Source organism: Neopsephotus bourkii, unplaced genomic scaffold (assembly GCF_033783945.1).
Source record: "Neopsephotus bourkii isolate Nb327-2 ecotype Australia unplaced genomic scaffold, CSIRO-AGI_Nbou_v1 NB_275, whole genome shotgun sequence".
Classification (NCBI taxonomy): domain Eukaryota; kingdom Metazoa; phylum Chordata; class Aves; order Psittaciformes; family Psittacidae; genus Neopsephotus; species Neopsephotus bourkii.
The window spans coordinates 2185758-2210711 of record NW_026900784.1 but is presented as its reverse complement, the minus strand read 5'-3'; the positions used below and the strand labels follow the sequence as shown (position 1 = coordinate 2210711).

Genomic DNA, 24954 nt, shown 5'->3' with positions numbered 1-24954 from the left:
TATTGAAAATGTGGGATCTGAGCATGACGTGAATGGTATGGAATAAGGGGTGGATAATGTCCTGGGTTTAGCAGTAGCAGTCATTTTTTCTCCTTCTTGGTAGCTGGTGCAGTGCTGTGTTTTGACTTTCGGGCTGGGAGCAAAGTTGATAAAAATGATGTTTTGGTTTGGCCAAGGACTTTGTGAGCCTCATGCTCTGCCAGGGAGGAGGGGAAGCCGGGAGGAAGCAGAGACAGGACACCTGACCCAAACTGACCAAAGAGGTATTCCATACCACAGCACGTCATGCCCAGGGGGAACTGGGAGTTACCCGGAAGGACAGGGGGGCTGCCGGGTCGGACTCGTTGCTCGGCGCGTGGTATTGTACTCCTTTCCCTTGCTATTTTCTCTTATTGTTGTCGTTGGTGGTAGCGGTGGTGATTTGTATTGTACATTAGTTGCTAGACGGTTCTTATCTCAGCCCGTGGGAGTTGCATTCTTTCGATTCTCCTCCCCATCCCTCTGGGAGCGGGGAAGGGGGGGGCAGCCCCTGGGGAAGGGGGGAGACTAACGTGGGCCTTGATTGCTTCCAGCCTGGCACCACTCACTGGGAGTGAGCGCACGAGTTGTCTGGCTTGGTTTAAACCATGACAGCTGGTAACATATGAAATAGAGGAAGACATTATTTAAGAAAGTCTGCAAGTGAGTGTACAGGGATGATTTTGGATTCAAGCTGCTGCAAGCTAAGGCACTAATATATGCTGTTTGATTTCAGTTTAATGCTTGTGAGCTACAAAATTTTGCTGACAACAACAAAAAAAAATCTGGGTACCAAATCTAGCTTTGAGTAGCATGGCGCAAGGCTATGTAAATCTTCTCCCCCACGGAAGTGGCAGGCTTATAAAAAGACTACAGATCTCCTCATTGCAATCAGTGAGTGAACAGTGCTATTTGAAGAGATACTCAGCTTTGAGGTTGACAGCAATGGCCAAAGATAAAAACAGGCCATTAAGAGTGGCGTATCCAGCAAAGAGCAGCCAACAGTGGTATCTGTCATGACAACATGAATATGAAAATGGTAGATATTTGATTTTCTTTGCCTACTCCCTCTGTCACTCAGATTAGATCATGGAGAAAGTGAAGTAATTTCTAACTGAATATGTAATATTGGAGATTACATATTACATTATCTGATTACAGATAAACTGGGAATGTACAACTTGAAGCAATAAATGACTGTGGGTATTATAAAGAGCTGGTCAGATTATTACTCCAAAATATCAGCCAAGGCTCCATCGTGACAAAATTGAGAAGAAATGCTGGTGAACAGCTAGGGCGAATGGGAAAGGGTTGAACTCTGTCAGTATCAAGTATAACCTTTGACCTAATACAGCCTATTCTCCTCAGTGAGGGTATTCTCACTGGACCGATATGTCAAATAATTAATTAAAATGATTTGTGTCTCATTTTGATTTACAGACCAGCCAATCAAATTTTGATTTTGTACAGGAAAAAGGTTTTGTTTTTATTTTTTTTTTTTAATCTCATATGTTTGGTATTACAAGCTCATCTGCTATTTCTTCTGTTAATTTATGTCATACGTATTTCTCAAAATAGATGGTCTCCCTGTCATGTCAAAGGTACTTAATAATAACTGGAATCTTGAATCTGTTACAGTCATGGAATCATAGAAAAGTTAGGGTTGGAAAGGACCTTAAGATCATCAAATTCCAAACCCCCTGCCATGGGCAGGGACACCTCACACTAAACCATGTCATCCAAGGCTCTGTTCAACCTGGTCTTGAACACCGCCAGGGATGGAGCATTCACAGCTTCCCCAAGCAACCCATTCCAGTGCCTCACCACCCTTACAATAAAGAGCTTCCTCCTTATATCCAATCTGAACTTCCCCTGTTTAAGTTTGAACCCATTGCCACCTGTCCTACCACTACAGTCCCTAATGAACAGTCCATCCTCAGCACCCTTGTAGGCCCCTTTCAGATACTGGAAGGCTGCTATGAGGTCTCCATGCAGCCTTCTCCAGGCTGATCAGCCCCAACTTTCTCAGCCTGTCTTCATATGGGAGGTGCTCCAGTCCCCTGATCATTCTCGTGGCCCTCCTCTGGACTTGTTCCAACAGATCCATGTCCTTTTTATGTTGAGGACACCAGAACTGCACACAATACTCCAAGTGAGGTCTCACGAGAGCAGAATAAAGGGGCAGGATCACCTCCTTCAACCTGCTGGTCACGCTCCTTTTGATGCAGTCCAGGATACAGTCAATGTTTTTTTTCTCATTACTTTCAATTGGGTCAAGTTTTCACTCAGTAGGCAAGGAAGGCACAGTTAAATATTCAAGCTATACCTTATAAAAAAGAAGAAAATGTAGGACTTAAATATCTACTATAACTTTCCGATATTTTTTCAACAGATTCAATAGTGTGAACACTGTTTCACTATTCATTGATTATAAACATTGATGTTCTAAATTATTTTAGACCTCGACTATTTAGTAGTGCAGGTTTTGCATAGGAAACCACTAATTAAGAAGAACAAATAAAATTAAAATGCTGGTGAAACTGCTGCATTTTGGACCCTAAACCGCTTGCAATAAAAAGAAAAAATAAAGAAATTAAAAATATGCAAATATTTCTGGTACATAAAGCTTTAGCTGTAAATCAAGATTAAGCATGCATTTCTAACACTGATCAACACCACTGCTTAAAAAAGCTTACATTACAAGACATTCCGATTGTTTCCCAAAATGTTTACCTAAATTAGTTGAAAGGACACAATTTTGTACAACAAGAAATTTTAATTAAGCCTTGTGCTTGAAGTGTTTCTGCAATTACTCCCTTTAGTTCCATTAGGATGTAGCCCCAATTAAAATGTATTGTTAATATTACAAGATAACACTTGCTGGTGGTACCAAACTGAAGATATGCCTCCATGTAAATTTAGATTATTCCTTGCTGTGAGGTTTTGCAATTATTTTCTGTCTATAATGCTTTTTTCTACTGTCTTGCTAATGGAATATATTTAATCAGTTCGCTAACAGCCTCTGAAAACAGGCAAGTTCTACAAAATTAAATACCTTTTCTACCTTAGCATTCAGTTAAAGCCTTATGTTAGTCTTTTTTGTTGTAGTAAAATAGCAAGTGAATAATTAATTGGGTCACAGCATTCTCTGTCTGTAGCAAGCAAATATAACTGTGAGAAAAAAAAAAATCGATCTTTTAACTTTGATACACATAGTTAGTCCTTAAGTGATTAAGCCTACGGAGAGCTTATGTGCATGTATTTTTAACACTGATATTCTCTGCTAGGTTGTGTTATTCATAAGAAGTAAATCTGCCAGATCAAAGACATTAATGTACATGTTTTTATCTGTATTTTTAATGCCTTTCACTTCTTTAATACTGCTATGCAGAACTACAATTTTTCTAGAGTTCTTGTATTTGATAGTATGCAAAACTTGTTCTGATTGAAAGCAGAATTATGTGGTCGGCTAGATTTCAGAACTTCTTGACATATGGAAAGAAAAAAGAAACAGTTATATTCAATGACTAAGAAAAATAGCAATTCTAAACACACAGTTATAGTCAATGACTAAGAAAAAGCAATTCTAAATACACAACTAACCCCATCTAAGTATGCTATTATTTGTTGGAGGATGCTGTGAGTTATTTTGGGGGCATCAAGAAAAAGCCTTTTTTTTTATATATAAATATATAAATAAGAATATTTAAAATTTGACCCACTCTATCTTTTTCCATAAAGAAGGTAACTGAGATCTTCAGATTTGCCAATTCCACTCTATTAAAAAATGACAAAAATCCTACTTCTAAACAATGACAAATTCATGGAGTTTTGGCCTATGATCTACAAGTACTTATGCTTACATTTTCCAATATTTATTAGATTAAAACTAAACCAGAAATAAGTTTTTTTGAAGAGTCACATTTAACTGTTCAAACCTTATGAATATTGCCCCAAATCCTACTACCGCATTGGTAAATGAGTTCAGACAAGTACTTGAGCATTTCTGTTAAATTCAGCCTGTCCATCCCACTGTGAAAATCCTGACCATAGAAAGGAGGGTGACTTCCCCTGTAAGCTGAGACAAGGGTTGAAGACAGTAGTGGATCTGTCTCACACAGCTGGAAAGGGCAGACATTCCTTCCCCTGAAATTCCCTTGTTAGTGCTTTGTCAGCAACAGCCACACACCGCAATCTCCTCTGTTCTCTTCTGTCCTGAATACAGAAGTCACAGAACAGTCTCTTGACTAAATCTCACTAGCTGTTTCCTGTGAGGGCTATATCCCCAAAGAGATGATGGAACAATTGCTGGGAAATGAGTGGGTGAAACAGCGAAATTTCAGTGGATTTACAGAATCACAGAATGGATGAGTTTAGAAGGGACCTTTGGAGGTTTTGGAGGAGTATGAAGAAATATTCAAAAGCTACTTCAGAGGAAAGTAGGGAAAACAGGTAACAGAAACATTTTGGGAGACTATGCCTTTGTAATGCTCATATTTCAACTGCTATACAAAATCACAGAAGGATTGAGGCTGGAAGACATCTTTAGAGATCCAATCCCTACCTTTGCTCAAAGAAGAATCAGCTACAGCCTGTTGACTAGGTCTAGGTCTGGTAAGATTTTTACTGTCTCCGAAGATGGAGACTACACAAGCTCTCTGGACAACATGTTCCAGAAAAAGGCTTTTCTTATGTTTAAACTGAATTTAAACAAGGCATTCTGCCTTGCTTTTCTCAGAGGGAAAAGAAAATTCAGAAGGATATTAGTCTGTAAGGTCAAGGTGATGTCTCAGCATGGCTGTTAAATATACCTCTTCTCCCTGGACTGTGTTGCAATGCAATCATCCGAACTCGCAGTATGAAGGTAGTCAAGCTACTTCATCATGCAAAAAATGGCTTCAGGAGAAATAACATGTGATGTTTTATTTCAGTCAAGGTGGTGTGAGCAATGACATGTTCAGAAGATGGAAACAGAATTTGCATTAGATGGAATGCTTGTGTGATATACTTGCAAAGGGGTCCACAGTCAAAGACACCAGTGCCTAAGGGATAGCTATCCTTCAGAAAAATCTGAACCACATGTATAGTGGAACTATTTGGCCTCAGAGGACAGACTGTATCTAATTAAAGGCAAAGCACATATGATGGACATGAGAGGAGCTCAGTACCATCTGCTCTGCTACTGATCAAGTCCTTTCACACCACCTTGCTTGCCAGTGAAAACATAGCCATTTGGGGGGGGGGAAAACTAAAGCCCTGCTGAAGGTACTGAGTTATGAATCCTGCTAAGGTTATCCTTCTTAATGTGCTAGTACATGAATAATAGGAACTTTATTAGCCAGATAGTACAACCAGCTAATCAGTTCAAGTTGTTTACAAGTTTCAGTAACATGTATATCCATTACACCAACACTCTTGTAAACAAAGCCCTAATACTATAGCTCTGACTTTGTAGAGGTTTGTATAATATTTATGTGTGTAGAAATACACCTGTAGGTTAGTAGGTGCTAGATAATAAGTATAGCTATACTGGTTTGCCGTTTTTCGGATCAACATAAAACTATGTAATAAAGTACAAGAGAATTTTTTAAAAGGTTAGAGGGTAGAAGGATTTTTAATTGAACTATTCTGGTACTATTATTACCCAGATGATTACATTCTTGCCTAAATTCCTCTGCAGCTGGAAGGAATATGCTACCTACTTTACATACAGTGATGAACAGATTGTGCTTTACATTTTAAACCTGTGAAATGTGTTAGCTAAAAATCTTCCCTAGCTTAGAAGCATACTGAGAGGTTTAGACAACATTGGTAAAAAGTTTTACATCTCTCAGTGAAAGTATACATTTACCAAAAATATACAAGCTATGAATTATTACTATTCCAGCATGTTTCTGCTTTTTCTCCTCTTGATAACCTACAAATTGGTTTTGTGCCAAAAAACATCCATCCTGTACGTTTCCAATGGGCTTGGTCTGCTGTGATACACTGAAATCTGCACTGAATTTTTGTTGCTTTTCTCCTTCCTTTTCAGCATATAGAATCATAGAATAGTTAGGGTTGGAAAAGACCTTAAGATCATCAAGTTCCAACACCCCTGCCATGGGCAGGGACACCTCGCTCTAAACCATATCACCCGAGGCCTCGTCCAACCTGGCCTTGAACACCGCCAGGGATGGAGCATTCACAACCTCCCTGGACAACCTATTCCAGTGCCTCACCACCCTAACAGGAAAGAATTTCCTCCTTATATCCAATCTAAACTTCCCCTGTTTAAGTTTTAACCCATTACCCCTTATCCTACCACTACAGTCCCTAATGAAGAGTCCCTCTCCAGCATCCCTATAGATCCCTTTTAGATACTGGAAGGCTACTATGAGGTCTCCTGAATTACCTGATGAAATACTGAATAAAACAGTCCTTCTCCCCAGTGAGTTAAAAAATGGTGAATTCCACTAGATTGCTCACCCTAACATAAAGATATAAAAAAGTAGGGGGAAAGGAGTCCGCTCTCTGCAAACTTAGCTACTTCTGACCTCCTATCCCCCGTCTTTTATAGCTGAGGTGTTACGTGGTTTTCCCTCTCAGACCTCAAAGCGTGTTATTCCATAGTATCCTCTGCTGAACTTTCCCAAGCTGCAACTGACAGCCCAGACACCCACAGCACCATGCAACAAAAACCAGCTACACAAACAGGCTGGGAGAGCTTTGAAAAAATGTCTGCTTTCAAATAAGGTGGAGTCAAGTCTCATACTGCAGCTGTTTCTTTGTCTCTACTTTTTATTATTATTTTCCCTTCGTCTCATAGATTTTTTTTATTAGACCTACCAGTTATGATTAAATAGCCAATGCTACAATTCCTTAAAAATTCCTCATGTGTTTGCCACGTATCAAGAAACAGTTTTCCTTTTTCTTTTGTGTTTAACAGCTTACCCTGTATAAATACACAGTTCTGAAAGGGATATTAAATGGCATCTATACAGTTATGTATGAAAGGAACTGCAGTCTAAACTAATGCCAAGGGGTAACGACAGCCTAATTGGCTTGGCTGTTTGGCATGTCATAAATGTTTTTACAATGGTTCTTAGCAGATGAAGAGTCAGAAAACAAATTTCTGCAAGTTGTAGAGAAATTACTATAAAATAGTAAAACACAGCCTGTTAAGGCCTTCCTAAAATTAGTTCCGTATTCTACCATTTGTAATGTTAACATTTCAGAAGACATTTCTCTCAGCTGTAAATGCTATTTATCTAATGGACAAGCTTCTTTCTCTTATACTTACATTACGTTTCAACAAACAGCATACGACAGTGACTAAAAATGTTGTTCTTCTAGGATTGAGTCAACTTTTCCAATATGAATACTAAATTCATTATAGATTATATAGGATCCCTTCATTTGTTTCTTAGCATCAAAAAAAGAACAGGCTGGTGCAACCTCCATGAGAAATTCTGTGAGGCAAAAAACTGTGCCACATAAAGAGCAGTGACTTGTCCTTTAATTTGGTCATAGAAGAAGTTCCACACATTTAGTGCTTACTTTTCTATATTTACCCAGTTCAAAAAACTAAGTACTTTGTTAAAATCTGTGAAACTGAAAAGGACATAGAAAAAAAGGATATTAATAACAATAACATTGTCAAAACAGAGCTAGAGGTAGTTTTGTTGCCAAGGAACAATCAGCATGCAGAGGCAAGCAGAAGCTATAAACACCTCAAAAATAACAGAATAAGCAACCACTGTTAATTTATCTGCATCCTTTGAGAGACAATATATTCTGTGTAATCACTGGCTCCCTTCAACCAGCATTTTTTTTAATTGTGTAAAAGATTCAGAGCATGTTAACATAAGTCCCTTTACTGATAGGACATTCTAGATTATCTTCAAAACTCTTGCTTCAGAAGGCTTGAGAAGCAGTGTGAACTGCACAGAACACAGGAAAAAGTAGAAATATATGCTGTAAACATCCTCACTAATGGATCTCTTCTGGTGACCTTAGACAATGGGGCTTCTTTTCATGATGCAGTAGCCCTGGAGGTACTCTCAGGAGTCTTTAAGAAGACAGTATTGTCAGACACCACATATTGCTATATACAATGGCTGAGAGGTTTTTCCATTAAAGGCAGACAGTGTCATGCCACTTTGCACAACTTTCCCAGAAAAGGAAGGCCAATTTGTTTTTTACCATTTTCTGTGTCCCAGGAGAGTTCTAACTAAACAGAAAGAGAAAATAGCTAGAGAAAAGATTGGAAATGAGTGTGACAGCTAAATACTAATTGCGTTCAGCATAAATACAGAAGCTAACTGGAATCTCAAGATAAAAACTTGGCACTCATTAACTGTGGCACAGACATTCTTCTATCCTGATGGTTGCTTATAGCAGCTCAAACATTTCGAGTAATAGCAGCGATTAAAAAAATGCATTCAATTAAGACAAATTTCATACACTTCAAAATAAAAGCAGATGACAACTGAAACCAATAGCTATAATACTTTGATTTTAACTAGCATTTTTCTTCTATAGCATACTGTGCCTCCAAGCCTTCCAGATAGAAAGGGCATTTTAAGGGCATCTAATTCAAAGAATTCAGGAAGAAGTCCCTTTGAGACAATACATTTATATGTCAGTAATCCAATGTATTTGGTAACAAACAGTTTTGCTTTCCTTAAAATCCAATAATTTCTGCCAAAACAATAGACCCACCAAATTTTAATTTTATTTGGTGGCCTCTGGGGGATCTTTAACAAGTTGATTGCTTTACTTTTGTGTTTACTGTTCATATTAGATCAAGAACAGTTCCTCTTTATTTCATTTCTATAACCCTACAATTTTTATCAAGTATTGCTAGGACTGATGCTTTGCCAAAGTGATGGCAAAACAATAAAAAAGGGATGGATAAGTATAAATTCCATTTTCCCTTTAAGTTTACTGTTTTTCAGTTTTATTTTGTATATACCCATTCAAGAATGCCAGATAGTCTTAAAACCACAGACAAAGCTTATCAGTTTGACTGAACATAGAAATTGTTTCTAATATTCTGATACTCTTAAGTGCACTTAATAGCTCAACAGCCAAGAGAAAACAATCTTGAAATTAATATTGTTTGCCATCTTTTATGAAAATCCACAGTTTATCTTAAACTGTTATCTTTCATGCTTCATTTTTATGTTTAGATTAGAATTTAATAAAAAAGGCTCACATTCTTCAACTCTGTGGTTAAGGTCCCAAGCAATTTCAAGGATTATTTAAACAAATTGAGCTCCTGAGCTTCAGATTTGCCCATGAGATAAAAAAGTGCCTGTCTGAAATTGGTATGTGGCATACATGGCAGATTTTACTAGGGAGTAAAATCTGCCATTGCACAATCATTACAGACCTGTGTGTGGATAAAGACAAAGAAAGAAAAGTATATTATTTGATTATCCCCCAACTTTATTAATTTAACTCATCTGGGAACTATCCAACAATAATTCTTCCAGTGAAGGTCATAATTCTTCTTTAATTGTTTCCACCTGGTATAGTATTGTCATCAACCCACTTCTCCACCTCTCTGTACTTGGCTCTCAGCCCATCATTTCTCACTATAACCTTGTACTATCATTGAGGGGCAAGTGCAAAAAGGCTTGCTCTTTTAATTCTGTCAGGCCATAGAACCTCCAGCTTCACTTCCTCCCTGGCTGGATGCCTTTCCTGTATTCAGTACCTATTCCTGTTTATACCTTCTAAGAAGTAATTCCTGCCCTGTTTCTGCTACAGTCTGACGTGGAACATTTCCTTGTAACCTGCCACCCTGAGGTTCTGCAAAGTAAGGTGGAAATTAATAATACCCCCTGACATTTTTAATTCCTTCTCCCCTTTTTTGTCCTTTTCATACTCCTCCCCATAACCTAGCCCCACACCCTCAAGAAAAACAATATTCTCAAACAGGTAATGAAAATCCTTTAGCAGACAAAAAATTTCATTAGCACATTAACGTACAAAACAGAAAGTTAAGGCCTACCAACTCAAGCATTCACAGTCAGACTACAAAGTCAAGTTTGTACATATATGTAAGTAAAGTGTGTTGCCTAGCATGCTAATCCAAGTCATGCCCTGAGGAGAAAAGGAGAATTTTAAGAACTTAAGAACTTTCTTAAAGAAATGAATCTGGACAAAGGCTATCTCTTTCTTCTGTTCCCAACATGTTGCTTTTACGACTGCAGCAATTTTATTTCAGAAAGTCATATTCTAAACATGAAATCTGTAAACACCCTGTTACTGGTCTCGTTTCTCTGAAAAAGCTTTCCCATGTTTCCTCATTAGGGTGTGGATCATGAATGGAGTTTCAATTTTGGAATATAAATGTCTGTTGCACACTAGTAAGCACACAAACAGTATAGTAAATATGTAGCATTAAGGCAGTAAACAGTAAACATTTTTGGAGAAAACTTGTTTGTATTTTCAGTCGGAATAGTGATTAAGAGAAAGTGATTAACAATGGTGATGAATTTATTCATCCAGGAACAAAAACTTGGCTAAACAGGAAATTTTGTATTAGTGGGGTAATATTTCACTATTTAACCTTTTATGTCTAAAATAAATGAGAGTTTGTCCTACTGCTTTTGAGGTGAATGACATGAGATTGAAGTAGGTATTTTACTACCCTGTTTAACGTCAAGTTAGAGAATTAGATTCTTCCTTAACCTTTGAATTTTAGTCATAAAAAGGCTGATGGTTCAGGATCTAACAGTATTTGAAGATTTCCCATCTTTTCAAATGTAAAAGGCTAAATGCCCCAGGACCAGCTAAATCCTTAGCTGTTTATAGAAAAAAAATGCTTCCTGCCCATTGGGGTGTGAAGGTAGCCAAATAATTTTGAATGAATTCATGTAAAGCTATTTGTATCTATTTTTTCAGGTATGCTAAAGAAAGTGAAAGCCTGGGTAGCATTGCTAATAAGGTTTATCTGGAGTGATAGATTACATAAAACCAAAACACGAAAGGGTGAAAAAGGTCCTATCAGAAAGGATAAAAAAAGACGCTGAATTGGGAGCTTCATGTTTTCGGACAAATTCATTGCACTTCCCTAATACTTACACTACTGCTGAAGGGAAAAGTATTTATTTATTCATGTGAAAGGCCCTTCTCTACCTATGATGTTGAAGTTAGAAAGAATCATATCATACAAAACAAAGATGTCACTTTGTATTGCTTAAGCAAATTTGACACACCTGAAGATTTTGTTCAAAATAACAGATTACCCGGTTGCCTTTTTCTGGAACATTTCTGCAGCACTATCTGTCAGCAAATTCATTTAAGAGGTCAAATAATAAGGACTCTTTAATTATTCTTCAACATTCAATGCCTCTGGAAAACATATTGCAGATCATCCTCCTAAAATAGCTTTGATGTCCATGAGTCTTAGCGAAGTCCTTCTATCAAAAGATTGCCTTTCAGTTCCATTTATTTTAATTTTTTTGTATATACCACATTTTCAGCTCACAGCAAGAAGATAAATGGAAATAAACAATGACATATTTGCAATAATATTTTTTGTGGCAAAGACCTTTACTGAGATATTGCGGTTTCAAAGCAACCACAACACAATGACAAACTTCCTTTATAAATGACAGATCTAATTGTAAAATTAAAATTATAGCTCCATGAAAAAAAATAAAGCATCGAAGACACAATATCTACTGTATTTCTGGATGTGGCTGTATTCCCAGCAAAATCATTCCTATTATTCATGACTGATTTAAACTTTTTATCTCTCCATAACATGCAGCACTTATTTACCCTTGCATTTTGAGGCATTAGAGTTTCTGCTGACATGGGTGTTTTCCCAAAATAGACTATTACAGCAGTCCTCTGCTAGACGTTGAAACCATGTGTATGTTTATTTTTTAATTTCTTTCTTGAACTTTCTGACTGTGAGCAGTCTGAGAAAGTGGAGTCATGATGAATGAGAGTTTGCTTTTAACAAAAGAAAAGGAGAAATGTAGAAATTTGATGTAACATTGAAAAATTCACAGCCTCCTACCTTGAAAACAAACATTTCCCGGCGAAGAATAGCCAGAGTGTTGAAGTTCCCATCACAGATGTTAGGCTTGGCTCCGGGATAGGAAGGTTTGTCACCAGTGGGTGGCCGGGGAGGTTTAGGTTGCCTGTCATTCTTCCGTGGGTCTGCTGGAGGGACTGAACGATGTGGGGGCACTGTTGGCAGAGGTCTTGTTGGTGGTGGGATCCTGTCAGGTGGACCTTTAAAAATATAGCAGCAGGATGTAATTTAAATGCCCAGTAGAGGTACTCAAAGGAAATACACAAAAAAAACCCTGCTGTAAGCAGTGCAAATCCTACAGTGAAAGGGGAATGGAGAAAGTGACCTAACACACTTTTCCTGTCTTAGAATCATAGAATCATAGAATAGTTAGGGTTGGAAAGGACCTTAAGATCATCAAGTTCCAACACCCCTGCCATGGGCAGGGACACCTCGCTCTAAACCATATCGCCCAAGGCCTCGTCCAACCTGGCCTTTAACACTGCCAGGGATGGAACATTCACAACCTCCTTGGGCAACCCATTCCAGTGCCTCACCACCCTAACAGGAAAGAATGTCCTTCTTATATCCAATCTAAACTTCCCCTGTTTAAGTTTGAACCCATTAACCCTTGTCCTATCACTACAGTCCCTAATGAAGAGTCCTTCCCAGCATCCCTATATGCCCCCTTCAGATACTGGAAGGCTGCTATGAGGTCTCCATGCAGCCTTCTCTTCTCCAGGCTGAACAGCCCCAACTTTCTCAGCCGATCTTCATATGGGAGGTGCTCCAGTCCCTTGATCATTCTCGTGGCCTCCTCTGGACTTGTTCCAACAGATCCATGTCCTTTTTATGTTGGCAGGCAAGACACCAGAAGTGTACACAATACTCCAAGTGAGGTCTCACGAGAGCAGAATAAAGGGGCAGGATCACCTCCTTCGACCTGCTGGTCTTGTTAAAGGGTACAACAAACAACTACCAAGCCCAAGGAAAATAATTACTTTATCCAGAGTCTTCCTTCCTTACTGGAATACAGTTCAAATAAAACCTGCAAAGGATGCATAGTCCACCCTCATTTTAGAAGAGATGGGGTTTGTAGCACATACTTTACCAACTGAGTAAGAACTGGTAAAACAGAATCTTTGCCTATTGTACAAAATAAAGGAAAATAAAAAACCTGTTCCTAATAGAATCATTAGAAGTTAATGGATTTTCAACTCATATTTTTAACTTTCATTCATCAATTCACATACACATATATGTAACATACCTGATATTTCCTAAAGACCCAATATGTAGGCCCAGTAATGTCATGTGCATTAGTGACAGCACGTTCCCAGCTCTCCCCAATGACCCTTGCTATGTACAGAAGCTATTGAAACTGGACTTCAGATTCTAGGCATCCATATAAATAAAAAACATCATTCACAAGTTTTATTCAATATTCTGAAATTAATTCTTATTTTAATTTTTTTTTCAGTGAGTCTTACAAACCTAGATGCTTAGTAATTCAGGGGATTGTTCTGAGGATAAATGGATTAAAAAGAAATAAAATGAAAAATTAAAACTCTGTGAAGTGATTTTGGAATATTTTTTTTCTTTCAAACATATTATCTGTCAAAATATACAGTTTGATGTCAAGTGAAATAACTATCCCATTCATAATTTCTCTACCTGAAAGTCAAAAGGCCATCCTAGACAGATGCTGGTCATAAACCCAACATCATACTAAATGAGTTGCAATGGTTATACTGATAATGCCTTTCCCTTTCTACACATTATTATGCTTATATTTTCCATGTACAAAATATAATAAGTTTCAGTTGGATCAGTAAGATTTCTAGAAATAAGAACACTTTAATTTTGCTCATTCTATTTAGGCCCCTCATTTTATTTAGGCCCCTCTCCCAATCATATAAATACATCATCAATTTTTATTTAAAAAAATAAATATCATTTGTATGAACAGCTTCAGAAAGACTTTTGAGTATTAAGACAACTGTAAAACTGTAAATCTGCACAAATGACATTTGAATTTCTGATACATTAAAAGGAAACCTAACTTTTAAAAAAACCCAAGATGGACTGTGTAAGGAAATATTAAGCTCTCCAAATGGTTGTTATGCAATTTAATAAGACATTTATTTCATTCACAATTGTAAAGCTTGTGGCCTTTATAATTTGCAGCTAATAATGGTGTTTCAAGGAATACTGCAGACCAAAGTAATTATTTTAATAGGTGTGACATTTTTATTGAGGCATATGATTCCAGATCACCTCTTGATTTTAAAGGAAGCAAACGAATCAGTTTGCAGTAGCTAATGTTGGAAAGTTTTTAATCCCAGACCAAAGTTCTCATATGCTATTTGGTGGTGATGTAGATATTACCCCAGGGGTAATACATTTCTCCTAATGTATAGCCCACAGCTGTTAGAGTTTAGCAATTAGTTTTCAGCACAGAATTCTTGTCTAGCCCTCAAGTCTAGACTACCAACTTATGAAGTCATGAGAAACAACCTTCCTTCCATCTAATCGCACAGGAAAGATAAAACAACCAAACAAGAATTCATTAGCCAATCATTTTGAAATTGCTATTTATGCTTTATGAAAATATAAATCAGTGCTTGTTAAGCAATAAAAGTTTGCTAACATAAAACATCATGGAGGCTGCAGAGTTCTAGTTATCAGTACAGTAATTCTACATAATCACAGCTGTCCTTTCTAGCAGTGAAGTTGAACAACTGATAATATTCTGATAATATTCAATATAAACATGGAAAATCTTTCAAATGAAAATAATTATAAGTAAAAAATTTAATGCAATACAGAATTAATAGGGGAATATTAAACAAGGCAATTTCAAATGATATGTACCAGATCCATAGCATTAACATAGAAATACCACAGGAAAAAAAACACAGACTGTTTAACATATACCAATGGATCGAAGTCTTTAAAAACAATACCAAAGCCATGTCTTTGGAAATGTAAGAAATAGTAATATGGGAGTCAGTGTTAACTTTGACCCATAACAATAATATTATTTTGTTTTGTTTTTAATTTTCAATTACCTTGCCTTATCAAATTAAATTCAATAAATGTAGAATTTATCCACATTAGGTCTCTTATCAGGCCACAACCCCCCCCTAAACAAACACATATTAAAGAAGTGGGGATTTTTTCCCCCTAGGAAGATCAAAATCTTGGACTGGTAATAGCATTTTTTTCAGATCAATTTGCTGTAGGTATCACAGGAAAGGGATTTTCTGGGACCACAGATTTTGTCACCCAGGAGACTGATAAGCAAGGAAGCAATCAGTCCAGTTATACAAGCTCAGACTACTACTCATTATGGTTGAAGGCCTTCATTTCTTAATATTTTAATAGTTTGGGATCCTTTCACTGATATTGTCTATCACTTCTTAAAACATCTAAAATTACTATTCCAGATGATTGAAAATTTGACTGTAAGTTATAAACAGTGAGAAGCAAAGTACAAGAGCTTCATCAAAATCGCTGGTGTGCCCACAAAATGGCCTTTGGCATAACAGCTGGCAGAGTCTACAGTAACAAACTCTCTTGGGGAGGTAGTATGGACAGAAGGACTTACAATGTACTCTAGAGTGAAAACCTTAGGTTGCCTAATGAGAGTATGACATACCGTATATCTTCTGGATGCCTTGTAAATCATCGTTAGGTAGTTTGAAGTTGTCAGTTTCCATATACTGATAAAATGGAGCCATGATTGCAGTGGGATCATTAGAGTGTTCCAAGCCCAGAGCATGTCCCAGTTCATGCACTGCAACTAGAAACAGATCATTTCCTGTGAAGAGAAGAAAGGGAAAAAAGACCTTTAAAACTGTAAGCATAGCAACAGAAATAACACAACTGGGGGATTCTGCACTTGAAAGTTGTTTTCTCTGAATTTGAACTTTACAAAGTAACTCTTAATAATTATTCATAAGGATAATGTAGTAGTAAAGGCAGCTTTCCCTTTTTCTAAACAAGGAAACCATTTTTGTTATAAAATGTGGTACTCTTACAGACATCATAAGTATAATCTTTTAACTCATGCACATGGTTAATGTAGAGTTCAAATGTCATACCTCATGTCTAGGCTTGCATGCAATTTCTGACTTAAAAGCTGATGTTGTGGTGAAACTGACTAAAAATCCTTGCATCAAGACATTATTTCAAAATGAAAATACTCTTGCTGTGTGCAGAAAACTTCGCAAACTGAGGACTACCTATTTAGGACAAATCCCACAGGGAACTTAGTCATCCAAGTAATAAGACCCCTCATGATTACTTGTAGATGCTGTTCATTTCTGAATCACCATAACTGAAATGCTAATGCAGAAAATAGGGGTGTTGTGCTACCCTTCTCAAAATAGGATGTCCTTATTTATTTCATTGTGTAGTTCCCATATAACTGTACTTTCTTACTTAAGTATTAGAACTTTTAGGTCTAAGTTTTTGTTATTCCCTTCTAAAAATTGTCTTTTCATTTTTTATTGCAGGGTATTAGACACAGCTGGAAGTTTCAGCAGTAGAATTATGGCACTCTGAAGCAAAAGCAAATCAAAGCCAATTGGATGATTTCTGTAAAAAAAAGCAGAGCTGGACCTTTATGGTATTAATTTGGTCTGTTTTTATTCATCTAAGATTTAACTCAGCATATCTGTCTATGAGTCCTTTTTACAGATTCTCTCTGTAGTCAACTTGTCATATAATGAGATTTTGGAAAAATGTTTTACATCTGGTGAAAGATTCTGGTCAGTGGGAGAGGGTCACATCTAGGACACTGCTCATTTTTACCACCTAGGGATGGGAAGAATCATTCTCCGGATGTGTGCTCCTCTCCCACTGACAAGAGAAATTTTCTAGATCAGCAGCTTAGATGCTGAGTATCTAACTTTTGGATGGCTGGACTCATGTAAAACAGCTTATATGTGCAGTAGGTAGTTTCTTGTTGAAAGAGTGTATAAATACTGAAAGGCTTACACTTTGTCCTAATAGTTGTATAATGAAACAAGAAAACACTCAACATTAACTCTTCTTCTGTAGAAGAAGAAGGGTGCAGACAGTTATTTTCCACTCTTGGCACTTTATCTGGAATTTTAAGTACTATTAAAATATTAATAAAATAATATCAGAAAGTTTAATTTAGTAAAAATTTTACATATATATATAGACTTACAGAACTTTGAGGACATAGTTGACAACATTTCAATTTTTCAAATATTTCCTCTTGTTGTCACAAAGAAATAAGCTTTCTACCAAGTATATATGAAAGCGGAAAGACTTAGCAGTATGTATAGAGTTGTGCTGATGTTTGTAAAATAAATGTTTGATTGAAAGCATCTAAGCAGTCATAACTAAACCTATTTGTTTAGATGACAGACTCTTTTAATGTCTGATTTTTAATCAGGAAATACTAAAACTAAATGCTGTTGCTCTTTTATTTGGTATAACTGAGCAAAAAATAATGTCTTTCAAAAATTAATGTGACATAATATGCTTTCAAAAATTAATGTGACATAATATGCTTTCAAAAATTACAAGAAATTATCCTATAATTTATAATTATATGGTTTCCAGATGAAATATTTTCATGACAGTATTTTTCCTGGATGCAGTTCTTTTTATACTAAAGTGGATTCTCAATGTGCTGTTGTAACAGGTTTGATAAGCTTGACTGTCCCCGTGACAAATGCTTTTGCCATCTGAATCTGCCCTTCTATATGCAGTCCATGCTGGTTTCATATATCATATGAATAATCTACAGCTTCTGTAGGTAACCTCAGCATTGGAAGTGATGCACAGGAGAAACTCTGGAAAGGTTTTCATTCTGCACTCATAATGGAATAATTAATATCATTTTAAAAATTATAGGCTTAAGATGGAAAGACATAAAGGAAGAAGATGTTACTGTTCTGTATTGTACTGTGACATGTCTCACATTATTTTTCAATTCTTTTCTGTGTTTTATGAAAGTTCTAACACAGGTTTATTCAAATGAAATATTTCTTTGGCAGTAACTCATATTTAAGATGAAACTTTCTTTTGCCTTTCAGACCATGTGAAAGGCAAATTTGCCTCCTAGACCTGTTTTTCCTACATCATAATGAAGAATATTAACCACTCTAGGTCCTATATTAATAATTGTACTAATAAGTTGGCCACAGGATTTATTGAACCTTTTTCAAATACTTTTAAATTAATACTACTTGATTTTATCACTACTATTAGGCTGGTCATACCAGAGGGTGTTTGTTATACATGTGGTATTCAATGTCTCTTATTTGAGTCAGCAGGAGATCTGCCTCAAAGATCTCCTTTTAGATATTTGAGGAAGTAAATTTGTCAAAATTTCTAAAATTTCAAGAAACCACAATTAATAAAGAGTCTCAGAAGAATCTATTGCTTCTCTCTATTTGTGTCAGTTATGCAATGCATGAAGAAACAATACATCCTTTAGTTATCAGTCCTCATTGAGTCCCCACAAAGATCTCCAGTAATTTCCATATTTAGCTCCATGCTGACCTTGAAGAGGTGGGAATTACATTAGTAACAGAGAAATAAATAAACCACACTGTCATCTACTGGCATTTTTCCTTCTGGGATAACAGATAATAAGCATATGGTAGAGCACTTCTAAGGTAGTACTTCTAAATGACAGTGGGACAGTGTCAGAGAACAGATATTATGCAGGGGGTGGACATTTCTTAGTATGTCTTCTCCCTTTCTTTTTTGGATAGGGGTGATTACGTTAAAGAAAGGATGTGTATTTTTTCAGCAGCTGACCGCCCCTCTGGCTTTTGTTAAAGCCCAAATACAGCAGGGAAAAAGGCAAAAGGACTATGAAAAGTAATTTGCACCTCCTTGCAATGCAACTTGTAACCAACAGGGGAGGTACTAAATGTGGTAAAGACAGCGCTTCCTTTAGAGCAATGAATAAGTAGGGAAAGGGAGAAGGTCACGGGAAAGAGCTGGGAGAATATTCTTGCCTGGGGTGTCAGTGATTTAACATAGAACATATTTTCTACTTGTAGTCAAACAGTCCCATTATTCATAACAATTTTCATAAAGAGTCGTGATTGTCTCCAGGGCATCCTGAATTTAAACTGACCCAAATAACTTAGTGCAGTTGAAACTGAGGTTTAAACCAGCTCAGGATTTGTTGCTTGAGACCAATGCACATAGAACTTACTATTGTCTTAGTTTCCATCCTTTTTCCTTTGCATATAATTAGATTTCTCCAATTAGGCAACAATTACTCAGTCGCTCTTTGCCTTCAGGAGTAGACTTGCTTTAAGCATCTCAGTGTTACTGTAACTAGCTACCAAGAGTGCAGAAAGGTAACCCTGAGTGCCTTCTCTTTCTCTCCAGGCTGATTTACAGAAGCCTGACTGCAAGGTTAATAGTAGGCCAACTTCACTTCCTTGGCCAGTGGTCAGAGCAAGAGGAAGAATTGTAAAAGCAAGTGAACACTCATACCAGCTCATATCACCCTGACACTGGATGCTCTTCAAAGATATTCAATCTCCACCACTGAAGGAGAGAGTCACAAATGAGTCTATATTTCAGCAATACCCAAGTAGAAACGTATTTCAGTCCACTTGGCAAAGTGAAATACCATCACAAAACTTTAATAAGTCATGAATAACAAGAGTTAAACTATGTATGACAATGATGATTTTCCAACTGAAAGTTGCCCCTGCAGAATACACAATGGTGAATATTCATTGTGATAGTCTCAGTTACATCATATTTATAGAGTAGTAGAAAAAACCCAGAAAATATGTTTCACAAGCGCAAAACTTGTGCATCTCTGTTCCCCATTAGCACGGTGATTCAGAACAGAATGGATATAACCTTAAAAAGACTGATTTTTTTCTTATTTTTTCTCAAGTTTGATTTCACAAGGAAAAAAAAAAAGATACTATGTGTAAAGAACTAAGACAAAATTATTATTTTTATACTGACACTTTTCTCTAAGGCTATAAACTATTTTAGGTACTAAATCTGCCTGACTTTACAATCACTGCCCAAATACCAGAATATAAGTATGTATTAACATATCAAATATTCAACAGCTGCCACTGTGGAGCATGGGATATAGGGAAGCCTTTCCCTGCAGTTAACAAATACACTATTTTTCGTATCTCCAGATAACAAAGCTATTATGGTTGTCCACAGCAAGCTATTAAGAAACCTTAGTTCTGAAGATATTAATTCCTGTTTTAAATGGTATGTGACTTTAATTTATAAAAGCAATATCCTTAATGGCTTAGAAAGCTTTTGATTTATCACTTGGTCCTCTTTTTAATACAGCACTAAATGACACCTCAGGGCATGTCACTTGGTTCTTCTCTTTGGCATGTTACAGTAATTGCTACAACACATTGTGAACTCGAATTGTCCATTGTTTAAATGCCATATGACTTCAATTTTGAAGACTTTCCCATTCAGAGAAAAATATAAAAAAAATCTAGAAACTGAATTTCAAATGACAATCAAACTGGAAAATTACAAAAGTGTTTTATACACAGGCATACAGTTTCTCCCGAAGATCATTCTGCTTATGCCTCTACATCTATCTGAGGCAGATAGATGATTTCAGATTAAATCCATATGAATCAGAAAGGTAAACCTGTACAAGTCAGGCTTGTATCATCAAGACAGTACCTCCAAATTAAGCATATAGTTCATTATAAAATATTACACACACACACTACCCATGAACTTGCGTTGATGTATTTGAAATCAGCATTTTAATTTTTCTGTTCATTTGTACCATTGACTCATCAAACCAACACTGTTAATCCCAAATAGCTGCAGTGCTGCAAACTTTAGAATACGAAAGATTCTTACCCTATGTAGCATGCAGAAAGAAAAGGAAAAAAACCCAACCAAAACCCTAGAGAAGAAAAAAAAGTTTAATAACTTTGTTGTTATTATTCTTTCCCAACAGGACAGAATTTTCAACATGCTACTTCAACAGTCAGTGATAAGAGTCTTACTCTCTGACCTTCTTGCAATACAGCAGAATTGAGTATATACATTATATATGCACTTATGTAAGCACCACATATGCTATACAAAGCGTATACATGGACCTAAGTATAACTCACAGGCATACTCTTATTAAGATTTCCAGTCTAAAATATCACATATAGTTGCCTGATATTAAGTCAATCTTCTGCCATTGGCAGTGAAATTTGGTAGGTTGGTGGCTATTATGCAAAGTTTCACTAAAAGATGGGGTTGAGATGGTGCAGTGGCTTTGAAGAGCAAAACTAAATTTTTGTTGTTCTAAATAAAAATGTATCATATACAGCACACCCATTTTCTGTAAGAATTTAATGTATGTTGTACACACACCATATTTTAAACAATCGTTTTTGAATAACATAGCTATAATTTAGCCTTTTTTTTCCATTGTGAAAAAGAGAATGACATAAAAATAAGGGGATCTAACACTATTATTACATATACTAACATATACACTAAAATCTCTGCAAACTGACATATATATGTATTTGCAGACAGAAGGGAAGGTACAGGCACTTGGTTATATGCAAAGTATGTATTTATTACTTTGTGTATAATTTAGTACACCTACACCCACATGTGTATATTTTTGAAAAACTATTCTATTTTTAAAAGATTGACAGATTAGTGTGAAATTTAAACTTGCTTGCTTGAAATCTGACAAAGGGATATTTCTTTAGGGGAAGATTGTCTCAGGTAACTCAGTGATATTTGATGAGATATGGTAAGGACATGTGAGCTTAGAGGTGTGTATGTCCTTCCTGGCAGTATTCTACCGTTTCTGCGTATTTTGGGCATAATTTAGAAGAAGCCACATTCTGCTATAATACAGATTGGCCTGTATTTTGAAGGCAAGGACATGGAAAAGGTAAGAATTTCTGCCTTACTACTTGGATTTATTACCAAGTGCACTCCGAAACTTTCTAGTAAATTGCTTAAAATGGGTAGAATTAATTACTTTATGCATTCTTAATTTTATTTCTAAAAAAAAGCATTAAAAAAATCTTTGTTTCTCATAATTTCAATCACTAGTACTGAAAAGTTTCACAAACTATCCTGACTAGTGAATCAATACCAACTTCTCCAAGGAGTGAGAAGTAAAGCAGCTGGAAATGATCCTAGGGGAGGTAAAGAAGACACAAGAGCTTGCTGCTTCCCAAAAAGCTGTAAATATAATGGTACGTGTTCCTTCTGCAAATACAATGTTTATGGCTTCATTTCATACTTTGAGAAAACCCTGATTTGATAGTGTACTTAACAAACTAAGAATAACTACATTTATGCTGAATCTCTGGCTTCTGAGATAAAATTCTTCATTACTCAGATCCATTAATGGCATTCTCAAATGGCATTGTCATTCTATTAGTTATAAAGTCATGCTGATTAACAGACTGAAAAGTTTTATTTTGGGAGTTATCTGGTCATCTTTAGATAGCAACTATTTTAAACAAATTAAAATTGTAATCAAATTTTGCATTTTGTCAGAAGAGATCTTCATAAATCAATTTCTCCTAGCAAGTAAAACTGTTTGAAAATACAATGGCCATTCTCATAACATTACAAATGACCAGGTTGTTAAATAACATTTGCACTTTTTTTCCAGTAGACTCAATGCAATTACAAATTCTGCAAATACTGTAGCAACCATATCTATTTATACTCTTTCCTATCTTATCTTTGTTTCTGTTTTTAGTTGTTGCTGTGGGAACAATAAGCTGGAGAAGTGTATATGTGCATGAAAAGAGCACGCATTACACAATTCTCAGCTATCCACCATGGTCCCTTAGGGTCATTCATGTGAAGGGAATGGACATCTCTCTACCACTCCTAAGCAAGTGCCAGTCTGAGTGAGATTAAACGTAAAAGGACCTTAATTGTTCATGAGCGCACATTAAAATCAAATCCTTGCCTTTGACAAAAATGAAGGTAGTTTTTTTTGTAAGCCACTCAGCTAAAATGCTGGCATATGGCTGCTTTTGTTTTGACAGGATGATTTTTTTTATTTTCCTCATGTCCTGTGTGTCCTACTATAAAGAAATATCCATAATTGCTAGGAGGAAGTTCAAAGTCATGCTGCCAATATTTACAATAGATATAACCTGCCATGGGGCAGAAATCTGAGTCCTACAGCTGACTGAAATCCCTACAATAGAATGTACATAGAATTTAATTCATGTCTAAATCTTCTGTTGCCTTTCTGAGAGATGAATTTTTACCCTGTGTCAGTTAAACTACTGACAGAAATATTATCCTCTGATTTTACTTATATTAAAGTCATCAAACCCAGATTATTATTCTTACCGCCATTTTATGTATGTAACATGTACATATGACTTCAAGGTTTTTTAAAGAGAAAGTGACATAATGTTGTATGCATATTTGGGAATTTTATATGAACAGTTCTTATATGAACATTCCGTCGTTATCTTCCTTGTTTAATTCTTATTGAGAAAAAAATGTAAAGATAGAATTTTGCCTTTTTTTCTTTTTTTAATCTTTTTTTTCCTTGGACGGTGATAAAAGAAGTAGGAATTTTGAATCCCAATTTGAAAAGTGATTAAGAAAAAAAATCATTAAAAGTTCTCTGATCTGAAAAGAAGATATGTTTTCTAAGAAGTCTGCAGACTTCAAAGGAGACCTGATCCTAATGTGTACCATATTCTAAATTGAGACAACTTCAAACTGGGGATTATATATAAGGAAAAAAAATGACAGAAAGACAAATCTGTTACTTTGGTTTTACTTCATTAAAATTTGTTCATGTGAAATAGCCTGATCTATTGGTTATCTGCTATTATTAGTGGGTGTATCTATATAGCAGTCCATTTCATTCTAGCTTTCTAGCTAGAGTGCCTTTCTAGCACTCAAAGAATACTGTCAGTTTGGCACTATTGACTCTTGGTACTTGTCAGCATGGAGATGGCTCAGCACTCGCTGTGGAAAGGCATCTTCCAGGATGAAAGGGTGCTGGAGACGCCAAGATGGTTAGGCAGCCAAGTCATTCTGCTGGCCCCCCTGGCAGAGGAAAGCCTACGCAAGAGGATGCTTAGAGAGCAAGATGAAGGCAGGGGTCAGGTACCTCTGCTGAAGTACAGGACAGCTTGGACACAGGAATGTTAGTCAGGGCAGAGGTCAATCCTAGCACACTTTCCCTTCCATGTGTTAGGAGCTCAGCAAGACCCCACCCTGGGGGGACAGCGGCTGACACAGGCAGGGAGAATGTACAATGCCAGAAGTTCCATGCCTGATGGCTCTCACACCAGTTTCTTACTGGAAAGCAAGGAGCTAAGAGCAGCACCGCTTGGGGCACACTGCTCCCACAGCTGTTGTGCCACATCCAACATTCAGGCAGGTCTGGGACCATTATCTCTCCACCTATGCCAGCCATCATGGCAAACACTGCCAGTAACACAAGTGATCATTAAAACACAAACCAGCTAAGGACTGACTGTTGGTATATGCTGTAATTGTTAACTCTTCCTGAAGTTCAGGCCCTAATATTTTTACTGCTTCTGCTAGCACTGCTAGCTGTAGTACAGCTAGCAACCTTAATCCTATGTCACTACCATACCTGCAGTTCCCTGAATACTGACAGTCCCATTTCCCCATGCTTGCATAGTATCATTTCCTAAATGGCACCATAAGCAGCTATATTCTCATAAAAGGGGAAACTAAAAGTATGTTTACATATTAACATATTACGAACTATGCATTCAAAATATAAGTGGTACCATCTATTTTTTAATTACCGTATTTAGACCAATAGGAGAGTGTTTGTCTTGCCATATGAAGTGTGACAGGGGATAATTACCTTTTCTGAGTATAATACTGAACTGTTTCCAAAACAGACAACTCTGCTG

The 24954-nt window shown here is 36.6% G+C and overlaps 1 protein-coding gene across 2 annotated transcripts in view; it reads right to left on the bottom strand.

Annotated features, from left to right (window-relative positions):
• The window catches only part of MMP16 (matrix metallopeptidase 16), a 180570-nt gene that overhangs the window by 29545 nt on the left and 126071 nt on the right, over window positions 1-24954 (bottom strand). For both annotated transcript variants that reach the window (XM_061346811.1, XM_061346812.1), the window contains 2 exons: window positions 15699-15860; window positions 12041-12258 (listed from right to left, as the gene is read on the bottom strand). In XM_061346811.1, the coding sequence (XP_061202795.1) occupies window positions 12041-12258; window positions 15699-15860 (380 nt within the window). The remainder of the gene's footprint in view (window positions 1-12040; window positions 12259-15698; window positions 15861-24954) is intronic.